Source organism: Peromyscus californicus, unplaced genomic scaffold, assembly GCF_007827085.1.
Source record: "Peromyscus californicus insignis strain IS unplaced genomic scaffold, ASM782708v3 Scaffold_5__1_contigs__length_169319896, whole genome shotgun sequence".
Lineage (NCBI taxonomy): Eukaryota > Metazoa > Chordata > Mammalia > Rodentia > Cricetidae > Peromyscus > Peromyscus californicus.
Genome location: NW_026294573.1, coordinates 37,070,951 through 37,098,595, shown reverse-complemented (window position 1 = coordinate 37,098,595; position 27,645 = coordinate 37,070,951). Strand labels below are relative to the sequence as shown.

Genomic DNA, 27,645 nt, shown 5'->3' with positions numbered 1-27,645 from the left:
CCTCAATTGGACACCCAGAACTGATGGAACAGCTTGCTGCTCTACCCCATATCCCACAATGAGGTACTCCAGGCAACCCAGGTCCCTTCTTATAAAGCCTTTCAAGCATAATTCCAGAACAAGGGCTGTGTTTTAAAATTAGCATATTTATTTTCATAAGGCAAAACTGCAGACAATATAACAATTCAATTATTAACATACTGCAACCTTTCTATACAGAAAAGAACAAACTTTCCTCCTCCAGATTCTTCCAGTCATCCCCACCTCAATTTGAGCCTTTCCAGTCAGAGCTCAAGTCTCAGATTTAACATATCAACTGATCTTCTGGGATCACTTCCCATGTTTCCATCAGTTTTTCCAGGATAGGATCATGGCCTTAATTGGAAACCAGATGAACAGAAAATAGGCACAACACCAACACCTGATTCATAGTCCATCATCCACTTTCGGTACCAAACTGATTTCTACCAGCTCTCGTTTGGCAGACCTCTTCTAGAGACAGCACCAGTGAAAGCGTGCAAGACAATTGAATTCAGCCAAGTATTTGGAAATAGAAACATAGCACCAGTAGACAATGAAGGGCTTCTAGCACACTTGATCACCTCCACATTAGACAGGAAGTGGGTTGTCCAACAGCAATACACAAAATAAACACACACCAAAAACAAAAACCCAGTAGTGCCCCAAGGCATAGATTCCGCCAATATTTAAGAAAAAAGCCATCAAAGCCTTAGCTGTTGCCTACATTCTTTATTGAAGTTATACAAAAAGAATCCCCAAAAGTGAAAAAATACATTATGTACAAAACCACTTTCCCTTGGGAGAAAGGTTCTGCTCCCTCTTAACATGCAGTGCCTTCAACTGTAGCTGTAGACTCCACTGTCCCCTCTGTTGTTGCCGGGCTTTCAGCCTGATTCTCAGCCTGAAAGACAAAGAATCTAGGTATAACTTACCTTGACATAAGCCATCCCATAATATATACCCAAGCAGGCTTCAGTCATAAGTAAACATGGGTGCCCCTGCACTTTGCTATGGGAACAAGAACTACAAAGCCAGCAGTTCACACATTACATGGGAAGGATACAGTCTTGCTTTTCCATACATTGACTAGAGAAATCACAAATAAAATCCCTGTCAGGCATCCTATTACTTCATAAGCAGACAATTTTCAGTACAGTAATTTTCTATGAGTGTCTATAGGCACTTGGAAGGCCTGGCTTCCCAGCCCGGAAGAGCAACAGGAGAGACAAGTAGACAAGTCTTAACTCCCCACCTCAGCCTCCATGCTTTCTGGACCGTCAGTCCCACTGGGGACAGCATCCCCACTGCCTCCATTCAGCTCGGGCTCCTGTTTGGCTTTCTTTGCATCATCTTTCCGGGGACTTTCTTCGTCTGGTTTCCTCTAAAGAGAGAAGTGTGAAGGCTTCATATTTATCTTAAGACAAATGCAAAATAATCCCATAGCCCCCGTGGTGCCCATATCTGGAACATCCTAACTCACAGCTCTATGGATCTGCTGCTATTACAGGGCAATGCTGACCACTACACAGGAATAAACAGGTATGTCCCAGTGTATTTTTATCTTAAAATTTCCCTAGTTGGGACACAGAATTGGTGAGGATGAGCAGTAAAGCTCTGAGAGTACAAACAAGTTACCTACTTTTAGTCAGAAAACACAGAAGCAAACATTTACCACTCAGGGAAAGAATTATTGATTGGAACTGTTGGCAAGTGTCAGCAAGCCTACGACTAAAGAAAACCAGCCAGACCCTAAAATATATTCATCTAATCAAGCCTACTTAGCTTTCCAAATAGCCTCCAGGCTAAGAAGCCATGAGTTTGCTAGGTAAGGTAGTCTAAGTGGAAATGGCCCATGCAAAGCCATAGTCGTTTTGGGTTTTTTTTTTTTTTTTTTTTTTTTTTCGTTTTTTCGAGACAGGGTTTCCCTGTGTAGCTTTGCGCCTTTCCTGGAACTCACTTGGTAGCCCAGGCTGGCCTCGAACTCAGAGATCCACCTGGCTCTGCCTCCCGAGTGCTGGGATTAAAGGCGTGCGCCACCACCGCCCGGCGCCTTAGTCGTTTTAAAAATGAGTGTTGCCCTGTGCCACTTAGAGGGGGAGTCAACTATTGTTAGTATATTATTTCAAACTTCTTACCCTCGAGAGCATTCTGGAGGAAAGGTTAAAAAGTAAGTAAGTACGTGTAAATTTTACCTTCTTTCTGACAAGATGGGAAATATCAGTCACACAATTTGACGAGGAAGCACCATCTGTTGGTTTTCTACTGGCAATCTGGCAAAAATAAGCCTTTGTTATTAGCAATTAGAAAACTTTACTTGATTCATAGTAGGCTCATTTGAAAAACAAAACAAAACACAGTACACACCAGGGAGACTGAGGCACCGGCTCCACCAGGAGTGAAACCTGACGAAGAGCTTTCCACCTGTGAGATACACAGACACAAGTAAGTCGCAGCATGGAACCCCAGCCACCCAGGCTTAAGTCACCACCACACAAGCAACCATGGCTTCGGCATCACAGCAATGTCTTCCACACAAAGACACCCAAGAAACTCATAGTAGGCAGGAAACTAAACCCTCGTGTCCTAAACATAACATTCCCCAGCATGCCAGTGGCCAAGAACAGAGCCAGGCAATTTAGCGTTAAGAGACTCCATGACTTAAGCCATTTCTATATGGTATTGTCAAAAACATTCTACACACAGGTAACACAGTATTTAAACTGAAAGGCAAAGAAATGTCCATGGGCATACAAAGTAGCAGTGACAGACAGTCTATCTGTACACTGGGCACGCTTTCTAACCACTGGACTATTTGGTCTCATTCTCATCAGCTCCTTTAATCGCACACGCCTTTAATCCCAGCACCCGGGAGGCAGAGGCGAACAGATCTGTGAGTTCGAGGGCAGCCTGGTCTACAGAGTGAGTTCTAGAACAGTCACTGTACCTACCATACAAATATGTTATTTAGAAAATTTTAAGATAAAACTCAACAAACCAGAGTAGCTTTCAAGGCCAGTTCAGCTACATTCCCACTCTGCTGAGACTCCTTTGCATCTTCTATCTTTTCTCTAATTTCAGGTAGCAGTTCTTTCAGCTCCTCAATTTCTTTCTCGTATTCAGTAAATGATCCTTCAGCCTCCTTCATCTGCTCATTTAGTACAGCTACAAAGAACAGGCTTCAATCAGTAACAAAGAACCCTTTTTTTTTTCCACACAGTAAATTGCTGCATCACTTAAGCATAGAGTAGCTGCTGTTCACTCACCCATTCTCTTTTCAATTACTTCAATAGATTTGCCAAACTGTGCCACTGCCTCATCATACTGAGAGTTGTAACCGTAGGCCAAACCCAACTGGTAGTGAGTCTCTGCAAGGAGACGGTCATGGGCTTCCAAATACTGTTCTTGGAGGCTTAGGCAAGCCTGGAACTCCTCCACAGCTTGGATATAATTCTCTAATGAATGAAGACAGAACACCAAGAATTGCACAGCATTTAATATAAAGCACTTACAGAAGAATTCAGTTCAGGAATGGATTCTCATTTTACATTTCAAACGGGCCTTGCTATCGCTCTGGCTGACCTAGAAGTTGCTATGTAGACCATGCTGGTCTTGAGCTCAGAGATCCACCTGCTTCTGCCTCCTCCCCTGCTCATTGCTTGGTTTCACTGTCAGGATAAACCATTCACAAGGCTGTTCACTGCTCTAGGCACTAAAAGGAACTTGGACCTATTCTTCTGTCTATAGAAACAGGAAAATGGGGACATGAGGGAAGTTAAGAGATAACAAAATGGAAAATGCATTACCAGACTCAACACTAACTTCTCCAAGTTTAAGATGGGCTTGTGCAGCATAAAGCTGGGCTTCTTTTGTTTCTTGCCTAAAAAGAAAGATGATTAGTAAAGCCTTAAAACTAACTGTCTAATCCTAAAGTGCTATTTTTCAACCACAAATCCACACCAGAAACACCAAGAGTTTTTACCTTTTAAAAATGATCTTTGCTAAATCCAGCATATCCCAGGCAAGCTCTAGGTTCCCAATCTCCTCCTCTTCATTTTCTTGAAGAGACTAAAGTATATCCAAATCATTGGCATTAGGCAGAAGAAGTACAAGACAGGCATCTTTTGAGAATAAATCTAAATACATAATTTACTAACATTTGAAGTAAAGAAAACTGGTTGCAACTCAAAACACAAGCCCTCTACCTAAAACCTACCAAATGGGCCCCTATTATTAGGTCTCTAATCATGATATTGTATTTCATCTTATGATGATAAAGGATCTCTAAGCCCCAACCAAGAACCAGCTAGCTACAGTTACTTTTCCTATACTAGTAACCCATAACCCTATAGTAAGAAAGTTGTAATGGTACTGAAGGAATAACAACTTACCTTGTTTTCAAGAACTGATTCATTTGGTGTTTCTTCAGCCTTGTCATTTTCTTTGTCTTCTTCCTCTGAGCCTTCAGTTTCTACAAGCAAAAATTCCTCAGTATTGAGATGTAACTAAAGGTATTTTCTGTTTGGTCAGATTCTGATAAACATCTAAGAACAGCATCTGATCTGAAGTTAAAGTCAGTGTTTATCATCTCACTCAAACCCAAGCTAGTCATCAGAATGTCACAGTTTAAAGACAGAGGATTTTCTTACATAAGTAAAGCCTTCCAAGAATCTTATATCCACTCAGCAGACAGGGTTTAGTCATTTGTTAAGATATTACACTGAAAGTCCCAAAATCTAAATAATCCCAGTACATTCAGAACAATAACCAAAGGAAATAACCAAAAAACTAGCTTTCCTACAACAAGCTATGGGGAAGGGGCATATGTCTTCAACAACTCTCACCAAAGAGCATGTCACATAGACTCTACCAACCTCAAAAAAATTGGGAATGAACAAGCAAGTTACTTAAGATTTTATATAAGACAGGAGGTGGAGACACATGCCTTTAATCCCAGCACTCAGGAGACAGAGGCAGGCAGATAGAGATCTCTAAGAGTTCAAGGCCAGCCTGGCCTACAGAGCAAGTTCCAGGACAGCAAAGGTTACACAGAGAAACCCTGATTTCAAAAACAAAAACAAAACAAAATTTAATTTAAATGTGTAGACATAGCTACATCTATTTTGATATACAGTAACAAGTCAGTTGTCCAAAGAACAAGCTTTTATAATAAATTATTGAGAGGTCAACTTAAAATCCAAAATGCGAGCTGTTTAAGTTGATACAATACAATCAATTCACAGAGATTGAGTATGTACTCACTGTCATCTTTCATTAAGCTAGGTGGGGTTTTCTTTTGTATTTGTTTGTTGATTTTAAGATTTATTTATTTATTATATATACAGCGTTCTGTCTGCATGTATGCCTGCATGCCAGAAGAGAGCACCAGATATTACAGATGACTGTGAGCCACCATGTGGGTGCTAGGACTTGAACCCCAGCTAGTGCTCTCTCTTATCTGCTGAGCCATCTCTCCAGGATCAGCAATCCTTCTGCATCTTCTTAGTAGCTAGTAGTACACAGCTTCCAGCATGCTCAACATTTTTTTTTTTTTGGTTTTTCGAGACAGGGTTTCTCTGTGTAGCTTTGCGCCTTTCCTGGAACTCACTTGGTAGTCCAGGCTGGCCTCGAACTCACAGAGATCCGCCTGGCTCTGCCTCCCGAGTGCTGGGATTAAAGGCGTGCGCCACCACCGCCCGGCATGCTCAACATTTTTAACTCCAGCAAAAAAGATTACAAATGCCACCACTCAACAACCCACTATGGGAATGCAAACATGGAAAGTAAGCCTTAGCATCTCTTTTGTTGTTGTTGAGCTCCTGCCTCAAAAGCAAATAAATGATAACTTGGAATTCCTATAAGTAAATCAAATACCCACACAGATCAAGTAGCACAGACAACCTCAGCATAGCCAACTTTGATGACTACAATTTAAATTTTTATTCACTTACCAACCACACCTAACATGACAATTAAAATACAAAGGAAGAGAAGGAAAGGGAGGGGGAAGGAAAGAGATGGGAAGGGAGGAGAGTAGAGGGGAGGGAAGGAAAAGAAAAAAAGAAAAGAACACATTGATTGTATGAGATATACATATCCCAAAAGTGGTAAAAAATGTAGTACTGCCGGGCAGAGGTGGCACACGCCTTTAATTTATGTGAATGTGGGTACACTTACGTTATGGCATTGATATAGGTCAGAGGACGATAGCCTTAGGTTGTGTAAAAAACTGGTCAGGATGTCTTGTGTGCCAGACTAGTTGTTCCACAAGTTTCTGGGAGTTCTGTCTATGGCTCCTATCTCCGCTTAGGAGCACTGGTATTATAAATGGGAGAACATGCCCTCTTTTATGTGGGTTCAGGGGATTCAAACTCAAGTTCTCACATGTAAGATGTGGACTAGCATTTATCTAACATAAAGGAACCAACCATAGAAAGTGGCTAAGCCCTAAAGCCAGACTCACCCATCTCTATTAGGTGTGATGAAGACTTCCTCCCCATTCCTTATTTGTAAAATACACAAAATTTTATCTATCAGTCAAATAACACTTATAGGGCTGAGAATATGGTTCAATAGTAGAGTGCTTGGCTAACACACATGTGGCCCTGGGTTCAATCCTCAACACTAGGGAGGGAAGAGGAAGAATCATGATATCAGAGTTTTCAAAAACCTGAGGAACTCAATTTTATGCTTTCTATTAAAGAAGTCCTGAAGCTCAAGAAGCCCACCAGTGCTACCACTTGACAAGTTCACTTCTGGCTGTGTTGATACAGGCTGGAGTGCAGGGACCTACATATAGACAGATGCTTACTAGAATGGTCAAGTATTAAAGATGGGTTATTGAAAATCCATAACTTAGGACAACTCTTGAAATAGTCTAGCAATTATACAGAAAATTATGAATTGAAATACACCTGTAATTAGACAACTCTTGAAACAGTCTAGCAATTACACAGGATATTATTAATTGAAATAAGACCTGTAATTATTAATGCCAATGTTAGATGAAACTTATATACAGTAGAATCCCCAACTGAGCACAACTCAAGTCAGACGTGCCAATTAGTAATTAGAGGCTTAAAAATCTTGATAAAATTGAATCACAATTAAGCCACTAACACTATAGTTGGTTAGCAGCCAAAGCAAGCAGGAAAAGGAGGAAGCAAAGCAACAAAAGAGATAAATGGCTAAGTACTCTACGATCTCCTTCTCCTGAAAAGGGGGTGGGACACGCTACTGAAATTAATGTGAATAACCCTCTAAACATTTCTATGAACAAAAGATGTAAAGGGCACAAGAAAGCTAACTGCCTTCATTTATTTAAATGGCATGCCTGCTTAAGTGTACCAATTCAGTGGATTCTACTGCTCTGTTTCTATTTCCTACAGCAGGTAAGAGAAACCATGTGAATAGCAAATTTAAAAACCCAAAGGCATGCAAGTGAACATCCATTCAGCATTCTCTGCCAGCCTAACTTACTATTTCCCTATTATCCCACAACCCATTTCTAATCCACCCTTCATATCATCTCATTGGCTAGTATGGTACAAGTTACTGATAGCTAGCCAAGTTTCAGAAACCAGAAGACCTAGTGAGTAAAAAATATTAGTTACCAGTCAGCTAAAGACTTGCTACTCTTGGTTTAACTTGCTAAACCTATTATCATGTTGTTAAATTAACCCCCCATTTTCATTTAGCCCTTTCCTAAACTAATCTTTTCCTAATCCAAAGGCAGACTGAAAATCCTGAATGGAAGGCTGACTTTTACCAATGATTAGTGAGTCAAATCTAGAATGTACTCCACCCACTGCAGCTCTACCACATCCCGGTTACCTTCACCCTCTTTCATCTGTTCGTCTCTCTCTTGTGTCTCTTCATTAGCAGCTATCTTAAATTTGTCTTCAGGTGCCTTCTCCGTGGCCCTCTGGGCTACCTTGGTCTCAACCCCATCTCCAGCTGCCTCAGACTCTTCTACAGGTAGCATAGCTTCCTCCTGCTCAGGAACCAGCTCTGCCTTGACCTCCTCTACACTTGAGCCATCTTTAGTCTCTGTCAGTCTTTCTGCAGAAATCTGTGGTTCACCAGGAGTATGATCTCCTGCAGCTGATGGTCCATCAACTGAACCATTGTTGGGAAGAACTGTAATCTCCTGCCCTGGCTTCTCAGAGACATCTGATCCAGCCTCTGCAGCCACCACTGATGACACTTCGACATCTTGCCCTGACAGTTGCTCAAGAACAGCCTTTCCTAGTTCACTCTCAGAGGCAGCTACCTGATCCTTTGGTTCCTCCCTACCCATGTCCACTGACTTGTCCACTGACTTGACCGTGGGGGCTATTGTTTCAGCTTCTACCTTCATTGAAGTACCCTGCTTTTCTGGAGCCCCAATAGGCTGATCTTCTGAAGTTTCTTTTGGATTTTTCTCTATGCTTATTAGTTCCTCTCCCTCCTTCTCCTGATGCACTGTTTCTCTGCATTCTTTATTTTGAACATAAGCTCCAGAAATTGATTTTCCTTCCTCAGTACACAATGATTCCTGTTCTGTCTTCCCAGAAGTGACCTCAGTTTCATTCAGTCCTGGTATTGCTGCTTCTTTTGCCTCTCCAGAGGATTCAGTTGAAGTCGATTCAACTTTTTCCTGTAGCTTCTCTGCAGGCTCACTTATATCCATATCTTCTCTTCCACCCTTCTCCACTTCACTTTCCTGTTCTGTATCAGTTTCAAGCTTTGACAGAGACTTGCCTTCTGCTTTTTTGGCTTCTTTTTCTCCCATGGCGTCATAAACCTGTTCTCTCAACTCTTCCCTTGCTTCCTCTACATGGTTAAAGAACATGAAGCATAAACATGTCTCCAAGTTTAATGATAAAAGCATAAATGGAAACCAGAAATACATTCCCTTTAAGCCCTCAAATAGCCTGCCTAAGTTTTAGCAGGTGCCCCCAGAAGAAAAGGAAAAGGAAAATCCAAGCTAGCAAAGCAACATACTGCAAAAGAAGTCAAACCTCTTTAGGTTAGAAACTACATGGCTTCACTTCAAGTAATCTGACTACCAGTCAGGGAAGACATGTCAAACTTTCCTTTCTCTCTTAAACATTATACTTATTTGATTGTAAAGCTCTAACAGCCAAACTCAGAAAATATTTAATTTTCTAAGATGCATAAAACACTAAGTGCTCCAAGGACTACTATTAAAATAACTGGGCTATGCAAAGTGTTACTAAAATATACATCAGAAAAGTATTTAATGTTCTTAGTATTTAATATACCAATTTAAATGATTGATATTACATACATTTAGTCACTTTCTTAGAAGCTCACTTTAGTATTAGCTTTAGTAATAGCCTATACCCACTGCATCAGCCCAAGTACCTTTGTAGAGAGCATCGGCATAAGAACCCTATTTCCATAACTTATAAAGGAAACATTGGTCGCCGCAACTCTTGGTGTAGCATGCAACACTACATACCATCTACATTATCATTATTTTCTACCAAAGATTCATCTTCTGTTTTTTCTTCTTCCTCTTCTACATGCACTCCTTCCAAGGCATTTCCCAACACTCCATTCTCCATTCTACAAGAGGAAAAAGCACAAAAGTGTAACTAGTTCCTAACAATGTATTTCAAGATGGAAATAAAAGAAAAAGAAAAAGAATCAAGTAACGAGAATAGAAAACTATATATTCAAACAAGGAGGAGTTCTACAAGTTCCAGGCTAGCCAGGTCCACATAGTAAGACTAGTCTTTAAATATAAGGAAGCCGATCGGTGGTGGCGCACGCCTTTAATCGCAAAACTCAGGATGCTCAGCCTGGTCTACAGAGCGAGATCCAGGACAGGCACCAAAACTACAAAGAGAAACATGGCTCAAAAAACCAAAAAAAAATAAAATAAAATAAAAATAAAAATTAGAAAAAAAAACAAAAAGAGGGGTGAGGGAGGCAGTGCTGGAAAAATGGCTAAGTGGTCAACAGCACTTGCTGCTCTTCCAGAGAACCAGAGTTCAGATGCTAACACTAGTGTCGAATGGCTCACAACCATAACTCTAGCCCAAGGGGATCCGAGAACTCTGGCCTGGGAGAACACTTGCACTCGTGTGCACATACCCACATCTACACCTAATTAAAATGAGAAAATATCTTTGTGTCACATGTCTTTAATCCCAACAATCAGGAGGAGTCAGAATCAGACAGTTCTCTGTGAGTCCAAGACCAGCCTGGTCTACACAGTGAAACCCCCTACCGTGGTCTGAATGAAAATCGCCCCCCCACCCATAGGCTCATGTTAGAGTGCTTGATCCCCAGCTAGTGGAGGTATGGCTTGTTGGAAGAGGACTGTCACTGGAGGGTAACAGTCACAGTTTGCTCTCTCCACCTCATGGTTGCTGTCTCAGCTCTTAAGCTCTCAGATACTGCTCCAGTGCCATGCCTGTTGGCCTGCTGTGATGCTCCCTTCCATGATAGTCATGGACTCACCCTCTGAAACTATAAGCAAGCCTCCATTAAACTCTTCTATAAGTTGCCTTGGTCAACTAAGACATCCCCACAGCAAAACAAAAGAACAAAAAAACAAAAATTAAACTACATGCTCATGGAAGACAATCAATGGTCAAAACTTTAAGAACAATGAATGCCCAGCCAAAAGTGGGATATCTGTATCACCCCTTTCATGGCTCAGGGAACATCAAGAAGAGGCATAAAGAATGTATGAACTGGAAAGGAAGGGTGGGGACACTCATTTCCAAGTATGACAAGAGCACACTTCTGCGCAACAGCAACTGTGATTGCCTATACAAAATCTCCACAGGACTGGGCCTGTCAATACCCTGCCATAAAAAAGGAAGGCTTCAAGGCTTTCCTTGAAGGTTTTTATATATACAGACAACAACTAATAGGAAAGCAAGGGACATTTTCTTCAGTAGTGTAACTAACCACTGATAAACTACCCTCAAGCCTGTGAACAACCCTAATGAAACTCACTGGGTAGCACACATCAAAGTACAGGAAGCAGGAGCATTGTTGGGCAAAGTATTAACAGGAGTGGGAGCAGCATGAGAGGGTAAAAATAATTGAAATATATGATGTATATGTAAGAAAATGTCCTAAAGAAACCCATTATTATAAAGAATTAAAATATGCTAATAAAACATATTTTAAAACTTCTAACATAAGCTAACACTGCATGAGGATCCATGAAAAGTACGAATAAAGACTATCATCAAGAGAATAAAACATCTATTCATTTCTCTTTAACGCAGTGACATGCTATTTTCAAACATCACATCTACTCCCTTATCTCTAAAGGGCCAGTGACAGTCTGTCAATTTTCACACCATCAAGTGCTTTGAATAATCACAAAATTAGAAACTTGACAGAACTATGTGTAAAAACTAATCATTCATCATTTTGTATATCCTCAAAATATTTTAGTCATGTTAATAAATTTGTTGATCAGTTTCCAAGAATGTTAATAGTAAGTCTTTTTAACAGGGTCACTCTTTGTAGCTTAGGCTGTCCTTGAACTTGATCCTCCTGCTTCAGCCTCCCCAGGTGTTGGGAAATTCACAAATGTGGAACCATACCAATCAGAAAGTCTTCCTTACTTGACATTTTCATGTGCTACTTATTCAAATTGTCCTCCATACAGTCCTTGTTGAATTTTGAGCTAGCTCAGAGTGCTTCTGAATGTTTATATCTCTGTATTAAACTCTAATTGACCATTGACTATTCTTGAAAGTATCACTGCTTCTACTAATACAAAACCTGAAAATTAATTTCATTCTATGCATAAACAGCTTTAGCCAAAAAGGAGGCTTCAATTTTTTTTTTTTTGGTTTTTCGAGACAGGGTTTCTCTGTGTAGCTTTGCGCCTTTCCTGGAACTCACTTGGTAGCCCAGGCTGGCCTCGAACTCACAGAGATCCGCCTGGCTCTGCCTCCCGAGTGCTGGGATTAAAGGCGTGCGCAACCACCGCCCGGCAAGAAGCTTCAATTTTTAAACAGACCAAAGTGATATAAAACATTCTATTTACAAAATGTGGCTTTCCTTTACAAGACATACCTGGCCAACTCCAAAAGTGACTTCCCATAAAAAAAGAAAGCTTCTCCACACTCATTAGCTGTTTCTCCATACTTCTTACCTCTACAAAGAAAGTATGAACATTGTTGCTAGTTAACAACACATGAAGTTAATGGTACATGTTCTTCATATATATGTATATATATACCTATTTTATAATAGGTACTCCTCCTGCCACAGTATAAACATCATTGTAGATCAGAACAGTTACAAGACCTTTGGTTGGGATTTACATAAGAACCATGAGAAGGCATACTAAAATGAAGAGCATTATTCCTGTTTTTTTCCCTTTTTTAATTATTTTTTTTTTATGTTCATTGGTGTTTTGCCTGCATATATTTTTATGTGAGGGTGTCACAGCCCTGAACTGGAGTTACAGACAAATGTGAGCTGCCATGTGGGTATCCCAAAGAGCATTATTTTTGAAACTATAGAGTACCTGCACCCAAACCTATCTTTAACATAGCTATTCTCTCTTAGACAAATTCGTCTATCTCAATGCCTTAAATTTTCTTTTCTATAAAATGCAAAGGTTGGGGGCTGGAGAGATGGCTCAGAGGTTAAGAGCACTGACTGTTCTTCCAGAGGTCCTGAGTTCAATTCCCAGCAACCACATGGTGGCTCACAACCATCTAGAATGAGATCTGGTGCCCTCTTCTGGCCTGCAGGCTGAACACTCACTGCATACATAATAAATAAATAAATCTTAAAAAAAAAAAAAAAAAAAAAAAAAATGCAAAGGTTATTAACTTGCTCAAAGAGCTATTCAAGAAGTAAACGGTGGTTGGAGAGAAAGATAAGTGGTTAGGAGCACTTGTTCCCAGCACCCACATGGTTAAAAACCATTTTTAATTCCAGTTCCAGATCCAAAATCCTCTTCTGGCCTCTGTAGCCACCAGGTAACCACATGGTACACATACATCTATGTTCATACACTTAGGGCTAGAGAAATGACTCTGTAGTTAGAAGCATTTACTGCAAACTCCAGGTCTAGGGAATCCAATGCCCTCTGCTGGTCTCTACACTCATGGGCACATATTCACACACATGATACACATAAAATAATGTGAAAAAAAAACAAGAAATAAGATTACTAGCTTTCGCCAGGTGGTGGTGGCGCACGCCTTTAATCCCAGCACTCGGGAGGCAGAGCCAGGCGGATCTCTGTGAGTTCAAGGCCAGCCTGGGCTACTAAGTGAGTCCCAGGAAAGGTGCAAAGCTACACAGAGAAACCCTGTCTCGAAAAACCGGAAAAAAAAAAAAAAAGATTACTAGCTTTCATGGAGTCCAAAGACTGGTAGAAGTCATACAAAATTAAAACAACTAATGTTTCAAGATAAGACAAGCAGGCTAGAGAGATGGCTCAATGGTTAAAAGCACTCGCTGATGTTCTAGAGGAACCAGGGTCAATTCCCAGTACCCACATGGCAGCTCACAAATGTCTTAATTCCAGTTCCAGGTGATCTGATGCCCTCTTCTTGCTTCGCTGAGCACCAGGCATGTACATGGCACATAAACATACACACAGACAAAACACTCATACACATAATGAAAACAAACAAACAAACCCCATGTATCATTTCTAAACTCATTCATTTTTACCTAAACTTTCCAATACTTACCAGTCTTTGCTGATTAGTTTTTGGCAACTTGACACAAGCTATAAAGAGTAATCTCAGCAGAAAAAATGCTATCAGATCGCCTGTAGATTGTAGGACATTTTCTGGGTTAATTGATCCGGGAGGGCCAACCAACTCTGGGCAGTGCTACCCCTGGGCGGGTGGTCATGGTGTATAAGAAAGGAAAGTGAGCAGTTTGGGGAGAACAAGCCAGTAAGCAATGTTCCTCCATGGTCTCCTGCTTCAGATCCTTCCTCCAAGTTCCTGCCCTTGAATTCCCTCAATGCTGGAGTACAATCAGGACATGTAAGACCCTCTCTACCAAGCTGATCTGGGACATGGTGTTTATCACAATATTTCATCTTCAATTCCTAGCATATTGCGAACTAAATACCACAGCCCCAATTCATTAAGTCCAGACAGAAAAGCACAAAGGCAGGCCAAGACATATTGCTGCAGACATCCAGGAATAGCATGTTGAGAAAGGGAATTGGGGGTAGGCAAAAAAGTAAGTCTGAAACCTACAAAAGCTTCATTCTAACTAATTCTTTTTGTAAGTTTTTTTTTTTTTTCTAGTGTAAATGAAATGTAATACATGACTAACCTTCAATTGCTACTGGTAAAAACTATCATAGAGGAAACCAGCTCAAAGTCATTAAAAAAAAAAAGAAACTACAGTTTAAAGACTCAGATTTTTCCATTCACAAATAGGGCCGGGCGGTGGTGGCGCACACCTTTAATCCCAGAACTTGGGAGGCAGAGCCAGGCAGATCTCAGTGAGTTCAAGGCCAGCCTGGTCTACAGAGCGAAATCCAGGACAGGCACCAAAACTACACAGAGAAATCCTGTCCTGAAAAACGGAAGAAACAAAAAAAAAAAAAAAGACTTTTCCATTCAGATTTTTTGGGGAAAAAAAAAAAGTTCTTGGACAAAAAAAATAAAACAATATATAAAATGAATCTATTTCTCCAAGATTTAAGTATATATGGCCACCTAATGGTACCCGTATTAGAAAATTGGTTGTACCAGCAGGTAACACTGTAAATGTTGAAAAACCTAGTAACAGATTTAGTGACAGAGTGACCAATCATATTGACTTGCCCGAGACTAAATAAACTTCCAGTGTTAAAACAGGGATAGTAACCAGGCAGTGGTGGTACATGCCTTTAATCCCAGCACTTGGGAGGCAGACATAGGTGGATCTGTGAGTTTGAGGCCAGCCTGATTTGCAGAGCTAGTTGTAGGACAGCCAGGGAAATAAAATAACAGGGATAGTCAGGCTGGAGAGAAGGCTGAGAGGTTTAGAGAAGCTGCTGCTCTGGGAGCTTTGATTCCCAGTACTCATACACATGACAACTCACAATCATCTATTTCCAAAGGGATCCCAATGCCAACTTCTGGCCTCCATAGGCACCAGGCACACATATATAGTTTCAGATAAGACATTCATACATATAAAATAAAAATTAAAATAAAGGGCTGGAGAGATAGCTCAGCAGTTAAGGGCATTGGCAGGTCCTCCAGAGGTCCTGAGTTCAACTCCCAGCAACCACATGGTGTACATGCAGAAAGAGCACTATATACATAAAATAAAATTAAAAAAAAAATTTAAAAACCAAACAGTCCCAGTAGGCTAAGAGTATAGCTTAAGGAAGGGTAAATACTTTCTTTCCATGCACAAGGTTTTAGAATTGAACCCAATCATATTTTAAATAAAAAAAAGTAAAAACAAATTATGTCTTCTTAATCAGTAATGACTAGGAAAAAAAGCATCTTACTCAGAAAAATTACTGAAATTACTGTGATATTTGGTTTTAGAATTACAAGAAAAACCTCCTATACAGGTAAAGAGGCAGAATTGTTGTTCAGAGGATTAGACACAGGAACTCAAATATATTAGACAAGGACTCTACCTATCCTTAGTCTTCCTTTCTCCCCATAAAAAAATTTTAAAGGTTTGTTAGCAATATACTACTGTTTTACAAAAGAACATATACTTACAGAAGACTAGCTGCTTCCTGGAATGCATTAACAGCTGATGGAATGTCCCCCATCACCAGATGTTTCTGTCCTAATCCCAGTAGTTTCTTAGCTTCACTATCCACATCCAGACTGCAAGAAAAATATTTTATTTATTAACAAATATTGTTTAAATCAATACTAATTGGATACATACTACATTTAAACCATAACAGTTTAAATTTTTAACTTTGAACTGCTATGGAAGACCTAGCAAATTAATGGGGCATGATGACACATACCCATAATCCAACCCTCTAAAGGCAAAGGCAGGATGACTGAGAATGAGGCCAGCTGGAACTATATACCAGGATCCTATGTTAAAGAGAGAAAGAAAGAGAGAAAAGACCTAGCTAAGTCACACTTACTACTATCACAAAAAGAAAAAGGTCCCGTGGGAAGCAGGCCTACACCTTTAATCCTAGCACTTGTGAGGCAGAGGCAGGGAGATCTCTGTGAGTTCAAGGCTAGCCTGGTCTATGGAGCTACTTTATAGGACAGCTAAGGCTACACAAAGAAGCCTTGTCTCAAAAAAAAAAAAAAAAAAAAACAAGCAAACAAAAACAAAAACAAGAAATTAAAAATGAACACTCACAAATGCTCTACAAATGTTACAGTACATGTTATTATACACAACAAAAGAGGAACCACTAAGGAACCCCAAAGTCACACAAACAAAACAACAGCAACAACAAAACAAGGTTGAGGATGGAGATATAACTGTGCTTTCCCTAACATTCACAAGCTCTAGGTTCAATCTCTACTACCATATAAACAAGACATGGTGGTGGATACCTATGATATCAGTAGTTAGGATACAGAGATGAGAATAGATTATAAGACTCCTCATCTAAAAACAAAGATTGGCCAGACGGGTGGCACACACCTTTTATCGCAGCACTCTGGAGGCAGAGACAGGTGGATCTCAGTGAGTTCAAGGCCAGCCTGGTCTACAGAGTGAGTTCTAGAACAGGCTCCAAAGCTACAGAGAAACTGTCTCAAAAAAAAACAAAGACTGTGTGGTGGCACACATCTTTAATCCCAACACTAACAAGGCAGAGGCGGCATATCTCCATGATTGGAGGCCAGATTGGTCCCAGGGGAGCCAGAGCTATAAAGTAAGTCTCTGTCTTTAAAAAAAAAAAAAGGAAGAGGAGGGTGGCTCAGCAGTTAGTGACTAATCTTGCAGAGGTCCCAGATTCAGTTCCTTTAAAAAAAAAAAAAAGTAGAAGCCAGGTGTGGTGGTGCATGTCTTTAATCACAGCACATGAGAGGCAGAGGTAGATGGATCTCTGAAAATTCAAGGCTAGCCAGGTCTACATAGTGAGTCTTATCTCAAAAAATAAAAGAATGAAGGATGGATATAGCTTAGTTGATAGAGTGTTTGCCAAGTTTCCAAACACAAAAAGCCCTGGGTTTCATCTTCAGTATTGCATAAAGGCATGGTGGCATATATCTGTAACCTCAGCAGTTGGGAAATAGAGGCAAAAGAATTAGAAAGTCAAGGTCATCACAGGAAATAAAAGGAGACCAAGGCAAACCTATATTACATGAAAACAAAAAACTAAATAAATAGGAGGCTGAGCCAGGCACCAGTGGCAAATGCCTTTAGTCCTAGTACTTGGAAGGTCATACATAGCACTTAGGTCAGTTACACAAGATAGTCCTTTAAAGGAAAAACAATAACAACAAAAGACAGGGGTAGTGGTGCTTGTAATCCCAGCACCTAGTAGAGAGGAACTAGGAATGGGTCTCACTAAACTGCACCGACAGGCCATGAACTGAGGCTAAAGCAATTAACCTTCCTGTTTCAACTCCTAGAATAGCTACATGGAAGCTCATAACTATCACTACTAACTCCAGTTCCAGAGAATCCAATGCCCTTTTCTGACTGTGCTAGCACATGGTACACATATATATATACACAGGCAAAACAAATTTAAAAAATGTAAAACAAAAAAAAGAAAGAACATAACATGTAGTTTGACTTGGGAATATAGCTAAGCTCTTACCATATCTTTTTATAGTCACCTCCAATTTCATCAGAACATTTTAAAATATTGGGACACCTGTCAAATTCACCATGGTCAAAAAATACTTTTCCAAAATCTTAAATTATTTCTAAGTTCTGTGGCTGTTGTTTTTCAGATAGTCTCCTGTAGCCCAGGATAACCCCTGTCTCAGCAGTCCATAAACTGGGTGTTATAGTTAGCTTTTGCTGCAAACTAGACATACCCTAGAGTCATTTGAGTACCAACTGAAGCCTTAGATTTCATCCCCAGTCAGCAAACTACCCTCAGTTATATCACTTCACTTCTGTTACAGATACGACCATAATTGTACCATATAATCTTACCTCTCCATTTTATCTGCAGAGGTAGAAGGAGCAGGGGCATCTTCAATTCTGTAATGAAGAATAAAAAGAAAAAATAAAAATGGAAAATATTTGAAAGTTTGGATGTAATTGTCAGAAAAACACAAGAACATAAAACATAAAAAAGTTTTTATGTTTTTTTTCCCCCTAGTTTTTTGAGACAGGGTTCTCTAAATAACAGTCCTAGCTGTCCTAAGAACTAGCTCTGTAAACCAAGCTGGCCTCTGTCTCCCAAGTGCTGGTGTTATTAAAGGCATGCGTCACCACCGCCTGGCTAAGTGTTTATGTTTTAAACAACTAACCAAAAGCAAGTATTACTGACTCATACACATTATTAAATTCAATTCTTGGGTAAATGAGATAGCTTAGTAGCTAAAGTCAGACTTGCTCCCAAGCCTGACAACTTAGTTTGATCATTGGAATCTACATGGTAGAAGGAGAATGGCTCACACAAGCTGACCTCCACTCACGTGTGCTCCTCTTTAATGCTACACAAAATTTAATAAATGTAACTTAAAAACTAAGATAAGGGACTGGAGAGATGGCTCAGAGGTTAAGAGCATTGACTGCTCTTCCAGAGGTCCTGAGTTCAATTCCCAGCAACCACATGGTGGCTCACAACCATCTGTAATGAGATCTGATGCCCTCTTCTGGCCTGCAGTCATACATGCTGTATACATAATAAATAAATAAATCTTTAAAAAAAAAAAAAAAAAAAGAACTAAGATAAGCCTGGCGATGGTGGCGCATGTCTTTCTCCCAGCACTCAGAAGGCAAAGTGGGAGGCAGTCAGACAAATCTGTGTGTTCTAGGCCAGCCAAAACTATGTAGTAAAACTGTCTCAAAATTAATAAAATTTAATCCTAAACCACTCAATTTAAAAGGTAGTACTTTCAGGTACAAGAAACAATAAAGGTTATCTATCAGATCCTGGAATGGCCTTTTGATCCTTATGTACAAACTCTGCAGCAGCTAGTTATATTCCCATTGGTTATGTTCCACAGATACTAGGCAGTCTTGCACATGCTAGGCTTGAAGTAAATGCTTTACCACTCAGCTACCTACATCCTCCAGCCCTAAGGATTACTCAATTATACTGATCCAATGGTACAGGCACAATTTATTAACTACCATGGTTCAAGGACTAGGTTTTTATTTATTTCCAACATGCAACAGATGATTTTTTATGAAATAGAAGACGTCACAGGGTGATGTCAGATTGTGCTGTACTTCTAAATACCCTAAAGCTTTGTACATCTCCCTGTATGCTAGTAAAAGTTCACAAAACACTATGAACAAGACAGCCAGGGATACACAGAGAAATCCTGCTTTGAAAAAACCAAAACACAAAACAACAAAAAAACATCCCAACCAACACCAGTATCAGGGAAGGATGATGAGTTTATTTTTTAGCAAATCCACCATCACATCATCAATCAAGACAATCTCCCAGACATACACAAACCAATCTGATCTAGATAATTCCTCATTGAGACTCTCTTCCCAAGTGATTCTAACTGAAAACTAACCAGCACAATGAGAAAATAGCTAACAGGAAAATGTAAAAGTTTTAAAAAGATGTTTTATTATTGTGTGCTTACAATGGGAAAGGGGAGGAGGACAGTGTACACACCACAGTACACATGTGGAAGTCAGAAGACAAGTTTGTGAAGCTGGTTCTCTTCTTTTACATTTAGCTGGGTTCCTGAGATGGAATTCAGGTTCTCAAACTTACATGGAAAACACTATCTGTTATGTCATCTCTCTGGCCACCCCTCAAAAATTTTAAATCCAGGCCGGGCAGTGGTGGCACATGCCTTTAGTCCCAGCACTCGGGAGGCAGAGCCAGACGGATCTTGAGTTCGAAGCCAGCCTGGTCTACAGAACAAGATCCAGGACAGGCACCAAAACTACACAGAGAAACCCTGTCCCCAAAAACAAAAAACAAAAAACAAACAAACAAACAAAAAAATTAAATCCAACCATTTTGGAGTATTTAAATGAAAACAGTGCCATCATATGGAAAAAGACTAAGAGACTAACTAAGCAAGTAGGAACTAATAAACAGCTAGAAATTTAAAAAAAAAAGGGGGGGGGGGCTACTGTTGCATTTTTTAAGCCATTTTTTTCTTAGACATAAATCACACTCTGGGCAGCAAGATGGCGGGTAAAGGCATTTCCCAGGCTAGAGAGATGGCTCAGCTATTAAGAGCACATGCTGGTTCAGTTCTCAGCATCTACATGGTGGCTTATAACCACCTGTAACTGCAACTCCAAGAGATTCAAGTCTCCTCTGGCCTCAACAGAATTCAATCTAAGCCAGGCAGTGGTGGCGCATACCTTTAATCCTAGCACTCAGGAGGCAGATGCAGGCAGATCTCTGTGAGTTCAAGGCCAGCCTGGTCTACAGAGAGAGAGCCACAACAGGCTCCAAAGCTACAAAGAAAAACCCTATCCTGGGAAAAAAAAAAAAACAAGCAAAAAAAAAAAAAACCCCACAGAATTCAATCTATATGAGACACATAGTTAAAAGAGAACTGACCTGACCTCAACATAGGTACTGTGGCATAGCTATACACACACAAATAAATTTTAAAAGATATAAAAAGTTTTTCCCCTGCCAGTGATGGTGGAGCACATCTTTAATCCCAGCACTTGGGGGGCAGAGACAGACAGATCTGTGAGTTCGAAGGCACCCTACTCTACAGAGTGAGTTCCATGGCAGCCAGGGCTATACAAAGAAACCCTGTTTGGAAAAATAAAAATTAAAAAAATTTTAAAGTTTTTTTCCTTGTTTTGATGGGTAGACCCCAATTTTGGATTTTTGCTTTTGTTTTGCATGTATGATAATATGCATGCAAGTAAGTAAACGTGTATGAAGGACAGAAGGTAACATCTGATGTCTTCCTCAATCACTTTCTACTTTCCACAGAGAAAGAGACCCTCTGCAAAGTAGAGGGGGTACTAGGAAACCAAAGTCTCAAATTTTTCTATTTTTTGTGTGTGTGTGTGTGTGTCTGTCTATGACTGTATGCCATTCGAGGCCAGAAGAGACTGTGAGGTTGAACTTGTACCTCACTAGTTCTATTAATCTAGTTAGCCAGCTTGATCATCTATACCCTTTGTAACTCTAGATTACAAACAGGCCACCACACCAGCCCAGATCTCGTACAGATGCTGGGAACTGAAACTCTCCTCAAACAAGCAGCCCTCACCAAGCCATCTACACAGGCTAGACCCCAATTTTTGTTTGTTTAAAATTGTTGTTGCCAGGTTTGGTGGCATACAACTTTAATCTCAGCACTCAGGAGGCAGAAGCAGGTGGATCTTGAGGCCTGCCTGTCTTTAGAGTGAATTTCAAGATATCTAGGGCTACAGGAAGAAAACTTGTCTTGAAAACCAAAAAGTGGGGTGAGGAAGGATTTAAAAAAAGGGAGTGGGGGGCGGTGGTGGCGCACGCCTTTAGTCCCAGCACTCAGGAGGCAGAGCCAGGTAGATCTCTTTGAGTTGAAGGCCAGCCTGGTCTACAGAGAGAGATCCCGGACAGGCACCAAAATTACACAGAGAAACCCTGTCGGCGGGTGGGGGGGTGGGGGGGGTGGGGGGATTGGTATGAAAGCCAAAAAGTGTGTGTGTGTCCCTGGAGCTAGAGTTACAGGCATTATGAAATGGCAGGTATGGGTGCTGGGAACTGAATTTGGGTCCTCTAGAATCTGCCCTTAACCACTGAGCCAAATCTCCAGCCCCTAGACCCCAGTTATTAGTGGGGTTTTTTCGGGGTAGAATGGGACAGAGACAGTGTCTCATTATGTATCCCTGGCTGGCTGGAACCTTGCTATGTAGACCATATTGGCCTTAAACCCTTGAGAAATCTACTTGGCTTTGACTCCCAAGTGCTAGGTAGGATTTAAAGCATGAGCCGTCATGCCCAGCTTTAGACCATACCCAGGTTTGTTTTTGTTGAAATTTTTTTAGGCGGGGTTCAAGACAGGGTTTCTCTGTATAGGCCTTGCTGTCCAAGACTCTATACACCAGGCTGGTCCCACACTCACAGAGCTCTACCTGCTTCTGCCTCCCATCCCAGAGTACTGGAATTAAAGGTTTGTGCTGCCACCACAGCCCAGTGACACATTCATTTTTCTTCCATTCCTTACTTTCACCTCTAAACCTTGGGAGAAAAATAATCAAGCCAGGTGTGGTGATGCATGCCTTTGCTGTGGGATGGTCTGTATGTCAAGTGTGTTGCTGATTGGTCAGTAAATAAATCACTGATTGGCCAGTGGCTAGGCAGGAAGTATAGGCGGGACAAGGAGGAGAATAAAGCTGGGAAGTGGAAGGCTGAGTCAAAGAGACACTGCCAGCCGCCATGATAAGAAACAGCATGTGAAGATGCCGGTAAGCCACGAGCCATGTGGCAAGGTATAGATTAATGGAAATGGATTAATTTAAGCTGTAAGAACAGTTAGCAAGAAGCCTGCCACGGCCATACAGTTTGTAAGCAATATAAGTCTCTGTGTTTACTTGGTCGGGTCTGAGTGGCTGTGGAACTGGCAGGTGAGAGAGATTTGTCCTGACTGTGGGCCAGGCAGGAAAACTCTAGCTACATGCTTTTGAGCGCAGCCCTCAGGAGGAAAAAGCAGACAGATCTGAGTTCTTGCTTCCAATGGCACCAAACATGTGTATGGTGCACAGGCATACAAAACTATAATTTGTTGTTGCTTGTTTTTTGAGATAAGGACTCTACATGTTCTATGTCCTAGAATTCACTGTGTAGACCAGGCTGGCAGATTAAAAGCATCCACGACCATGCCCAGCAATAATCATTTAATTTAAAAACAAAAAAAAGCCGGGCGGTGGTGGCGCACGCCTTTAATCCCAGCACTCGGGAGGCAGAGGCAGGCGGATCTCTGTGAGTTCGAGGCCAGCCTGGACTACCAAGTGAGTTCCAGGAAAGGCGCAAAGCTACACAGAGAAACCCTGTCTCGAAAAAACCAAAAAAAAAAAAAAAACAAAAAAAAAAAAAAAAAACACTGAAATAAATTATGATAGAGTGACCAGGCTGGCCTCAAATTCAGTATGTAATGAAGGATAACCCTGATTTTGGATTCTCCCACCTCAACTCCTGATACACTGGAATTACAGATGGGCACTACTAGTCCTGGTTTTACAAAATACTAGGGATCCAACTTCATGCATGCTAGGCAAGCATTCTATTGAGCTATATTCCCCAAACTGTAAAGTAAAAACTCAAGCCACTTTCTTTGACCTCACCTTAAATACAAGAAACTTTATTTTGAAGCTGTGGGTATGATTTAGTGGTAGAAGGCTTGACTAGCTTGAGGGGTCCTAGGATAATCCCACAGTACAAATAAAAATTTCTAAATACCTCCGCCAACTTACTTTACTGAGGCATTGTGTCTTCACTTTTCTCTCAAACTCATTATGCAATCATACAATTTCCTGCCAGATAAGATTTCTTTCAATCAAAGGAATGAAAACTCAAGTAAAAAGGATTTTTAACTCAGAATTTCACTTAATTTGAAAATTTCTCCATTCTAATCTTGATTTTTCTCAATTGTAGAAAACAATTTAACACACTTCACACTATAATCATGTGACTCAAATAAGAATTTACTCAAGAGGCTAAAGATGGATGAATGGGCAGTTAAGAGCACTTTAATCCCAGCACTTGGGAGACAGAGACTGGTGGATCAATGAGGCCTGGTCTATAGAATGAGTTCCAGGACAGTCAAGGTGATTACAGAGAAACCCTGCCTCAAAACAAAAAACAAAACAAACAAAAAAGAGCACTTGCTGCTCCTGGGAATTGAACCTAGATTTGATTCCCAGCACCGAAATGGTGTTTCACAACCATCCATAACTCCAGTTCCAAGGAATCTGAAGTCCTCTTCTCTCTTCCTCAAGCACCAAGCATGTATGTGGTTCACATACATAAATGCAGGCAAAATATTCATACATATAAAATCTCTTTATGTGTATGAGTGCTCTGTCTGCATGTACAACTTTATGCCAGAAGAAGGCATCAAATTCCACTATGGTTGTAAGCCACCATGTGGTTGCTGGGAATTGAACTTAGAACCTCTGGAAGAGCAGCTAGTGTGCTCTTAACAGCTGAGCCATCTCTCCAACCCCATAAACCTATGGACAAAAAAATAAAGTTGAGCCGGGCGGTGGTGGCGCACGCCTTTAAGCCCAGAGTTCGAGGCCAGCCTGGGCTACAGAGTGAGTTCCAGGACAGGCTCCAAAGCTACAGAGAAACCCTGACTCGAAAAACCAATAAATAAATAAATAATAAAGTTGAGTGGTGGTAGTGACGCTGGTGTTTGAGGCCAGCCTGGTCTACAAATGGAGTTCTAGAACAGCCACAGCTACAGAGAAACTCTGTCTCAGAAAACAAAACACAACCCCCCTTCCCCCCCCAAAAAAAAAAAAAAACCCAGCACACCCAATACATAAAAATTGCCATGTTGTAGTATGCAATGCAAGGTACAATTTTCAAAAAATGAGTTTGTGGCCAGGCAGCGGTGCTGGTGGTGGTGGTGCACACCTTTAATCCCAGCAGAGGCAGGTGGATCTCTTAAGAGTTCAAGGCCAGCCTGATCTACAGAGTGAGTTTCAGGAAAGCCAGGACTACCCAGTAAAACACTGTCTGGAAAAACCAGTTTGTGACCAAGGACAGTGGTTCACCTTTAATCTCAGCACTTGAAAGACAGCGGCAAAGGCAGGTGGATCTTTGTGAGTTCTAAAACAGCCTAGTCTACAGAGCAAAAGTTCCAGGACAGCTAGGGATATGTAGGGATATCTCAAATCCCCATCCCCTCCAAAAAAGCCTGCGAGGTTTTTTAAGTAGGCATATAATTTTCTGTGTATAGCCTGTCAGTAAGCTGGGAATTACTTCACCAATAAATAGACCAAGTCTATGACATGAAAAATTCTGTGATGACATCTAACTCATGACTTCACACATGCCACTAAGCAAGCAGTCTAACTGAGCTAGATCCCCCAAACTATAAAGTATTGAAAGGATGGGGATCCCCAATATAATACTAACAGTTGTTCAGGAGGAAACATAAAAAGATTATTTTTTAATAAATTCTACATAATTCCCAAACTCAATCTACTCTGGTCCTAAGAAATCAATGAGGATTCAGGAATTGGTAATCTAAAATTAAAACTGCAGTTCCCAAATGATTAAGTAGTTTAAGAACCGTCGTTTTTCGAGAACCCACTAAGGAACCAAAAGGTGATAGGTAGAGTAGGCAAAGATTCGTTAATCTCTAGTACTAATTGAAATGTCAACTAGTCAATGAAATGTCAAAACCTACATAAATAAATAAATAAATAAATAAATAAATAAATAAATAAAAATCACTCAAAAATCTCCCAGCCACCTTTACTTTTAGGAGGCAAAACTTCTATGCAGAGACGAAAAAAAATATTAGCAGGCACCTAAAAAAGACATGAGAAGGTTGGAAAATAGGACCTACTCTATGGAAAACACTTGTTTCCCCCAAATGATGGGTGTTTCTGTCAACTATCCAAAAACGTAGCTGTTTGCTTAGCACTGTGAAGCTCTCAGAAGCAATTATTCCTTCTTTGGGGTCCTTTCCCTTAGCAGACTCATCTAGCAAGTAAACACTGCAAAGACAAAAAGCTCCCTGTCGCGTTTACCTAAGACGTTGTGAGTGTGAAAATGTCCCCTGAAGTAACCAAATCCCCGACCCACACACCGAAAATCTAAAGAACCACGACGCTTCTCAGCAAAGGTGGGGGGTCGCAGAGCTTCAGTGCCATAACGACCCTCAGATTACGGTAAACTAGACAGGAGTACGGGGCAAACTTCACTGCGCCCCACTGCTCTGGCAGGGGAGGCTCAAACCCCAAACAATGGAGTTTTCCCGCCTCCTCAAGGCCCCGCCCCCTTTCTCAGAGCCAGGACATCGAAAGCACGCGTGCGAAGTCCCGCCCACCCGGAGGCCCGGCCCACTCAGGTCCCTCCGGTCTAAGCCTCAATCCTCGTGTGTGTTTTTTTTTTTTTTTTTTGGCGCCAAATCTATTGGTCATTTTCTAGGTTCCTCTACAGACTCTACCGAGGCGCACGCTAGCGCCGCGCGGAAAGTGAGGGCTCAAGAGGAGACCGGCGACGGAGGGCCCCGCCTCCTCACCGGCAGCCCCGGGCCGGGGGAGGAAGAAAAGGGGCAGGCGATGGAGACAGCCGCCGCTGCCCCCGGCAAGATGGCGGCCGCGAAAAGCCGGGCAGGGGGCGCCAGCCACCCGCCGTTACCGCTAGTCGCCAGCCCTTCGAAGTGGAGCTTCTCCACACACCTACTCGCTCCGAACGCCCGCAGGGGCTGAGGGAAAGGCGGCTGTCCCACCCACCAGTCTGTCCCGCCCGCCAAGCCCAGTCCGCCAGCTCTCCCCGCGGACTGGCCAGTGCCTCAAGCTCGCTACAGTCCGGCTTACTTGTCAGCGGAAACCAGCTCCCCGGCGATGGCAGCAGTGGCTGTAGACTCTGTGGCCATCGTTCCCCTGAGGTGGTGGGCCGGTGGGCAGAACACTGCCTGGGGAGAAAACAGAGGACTCAGGACAGCAAAGACTTACTCAGGTACAGAAAATGGCAGATTGGAGACCCCGCGCGGTTGGGGCCCTCTTATATAGCTGGGCCGCTTGCCCCGCCCATCCACTTCCGGATCCTCCCCCTCGGGTTTAAAGGGCCAGGACTCAACACCTTTCCGTCACAAGGACACTTTCCCGCAGCCCTTCCCATTTGGTTATCTTCCCGCCCTGGCCCGCTTTCCTCCAAAAAAAAAAAAAAAAAAGAAAGAAAGAAAAACAAACAAACAACAAAAAACTTCCTGCTCCTGTAGCTAGTCGTATTAGAAGCACCAGAGTCTTGGTACTACAACTTCTGACGGAGCCAGCCTAGAGCTTCCACATTAAGTGCAGCCAGTGAGTCTCTGCGGGTGTGGAAAGAGTAGTCGAGGGTTTCTGGCGGGGATACCCGAGAAGGTGACAGGTCTTCTCTATGCCCTCTCAGTCTTAACGGATGGAAACGCAAGAGCTGAGCACGAGTACAACAGCAACGGCTAGAACTGACCAGAGAGACTCGTGGCTCTGGGCCTCAGCAACTACTGACGAAAGAAGATGCTGGTCTAGGATTGGCTACCGATGAAACTATCGCGCTAGATTCAAACCTCAGAGGGGCACAGGGATACCGGTTTCCTTCTCCCTCTAGTTCCACCCCTCTTGACTGGCCTTCATCTCACACCCTACCCACATTCCAAAACTGAGATGTTGAGCCGAATCCCTGTACTTAAAATACATTAAACCTTTTAGCTATCTTACTTATTTAGCTATCTTCATATTTATGAAAGAGGCAGGGGCTCACAATACATCCCTGGCTGACCTCTTACTTACATATCTGTCTGCCTCTTTCACCAAAGTGCTGGGCTTACAGGCATGGTCACGAACACCTTTAGTCTCAGCACTCCAGAAGCTGTCGGGATCTCTGTGAGTTCA

General features: G+C 41.6%; 1 protein-coding gene across 2 annotated transcripts; it reads right to left on the bottom strand.

The window, feature by feature from the left end:
* Positions 1–126: 126 nt before the first annotated feature.
* Positions 127–26,811, bottom strand: Nasp (nuclear autoantigenic sperm protein). 2 transcript variants are annotated; one of them, XM_052717873.1, is made up of 15 exons: positions 26,590–26,811; positions 18,088–18,135; positions 15,714–15,824; positions 12,076–12,156; positions 9,485–9,591; positions 7,852–8,832; positions 4,410–4,489; positions 4,001–4,086; positions 3,825–3,898; positions 3,285–3,473; positions 3,017–3,183; positions 2,386–2,442; positions 2,214–2,291; positions 1,274–1,402; positions 127–922 (listed from the first exon to the last, which is right to left on the bottom strand). In XM_052717873.1, the coding sequence occupies exons 1-15, from the start codon at positions 26,646–26,648 to the stop codon at positions 842–844; spliced, it is 2,328 nt and encodes a 775-aa protein (XP_052573833.1). In that variant the 5' UTR covers positions 26,649–26,811; the 3' UTR covers positions 127–841. The 2 variants fall into 2 exon arrangements, with proteins under 2 accessions (XP_052573833.1, XP_052573834.1); XM_052717874.1 differs by lacking the exon at positions 7,852–8,832 and having other exon boundaries at positions 26,590–26,804.
* Positions 26,812–27,645: the final 834 nt, after the last annotated feature.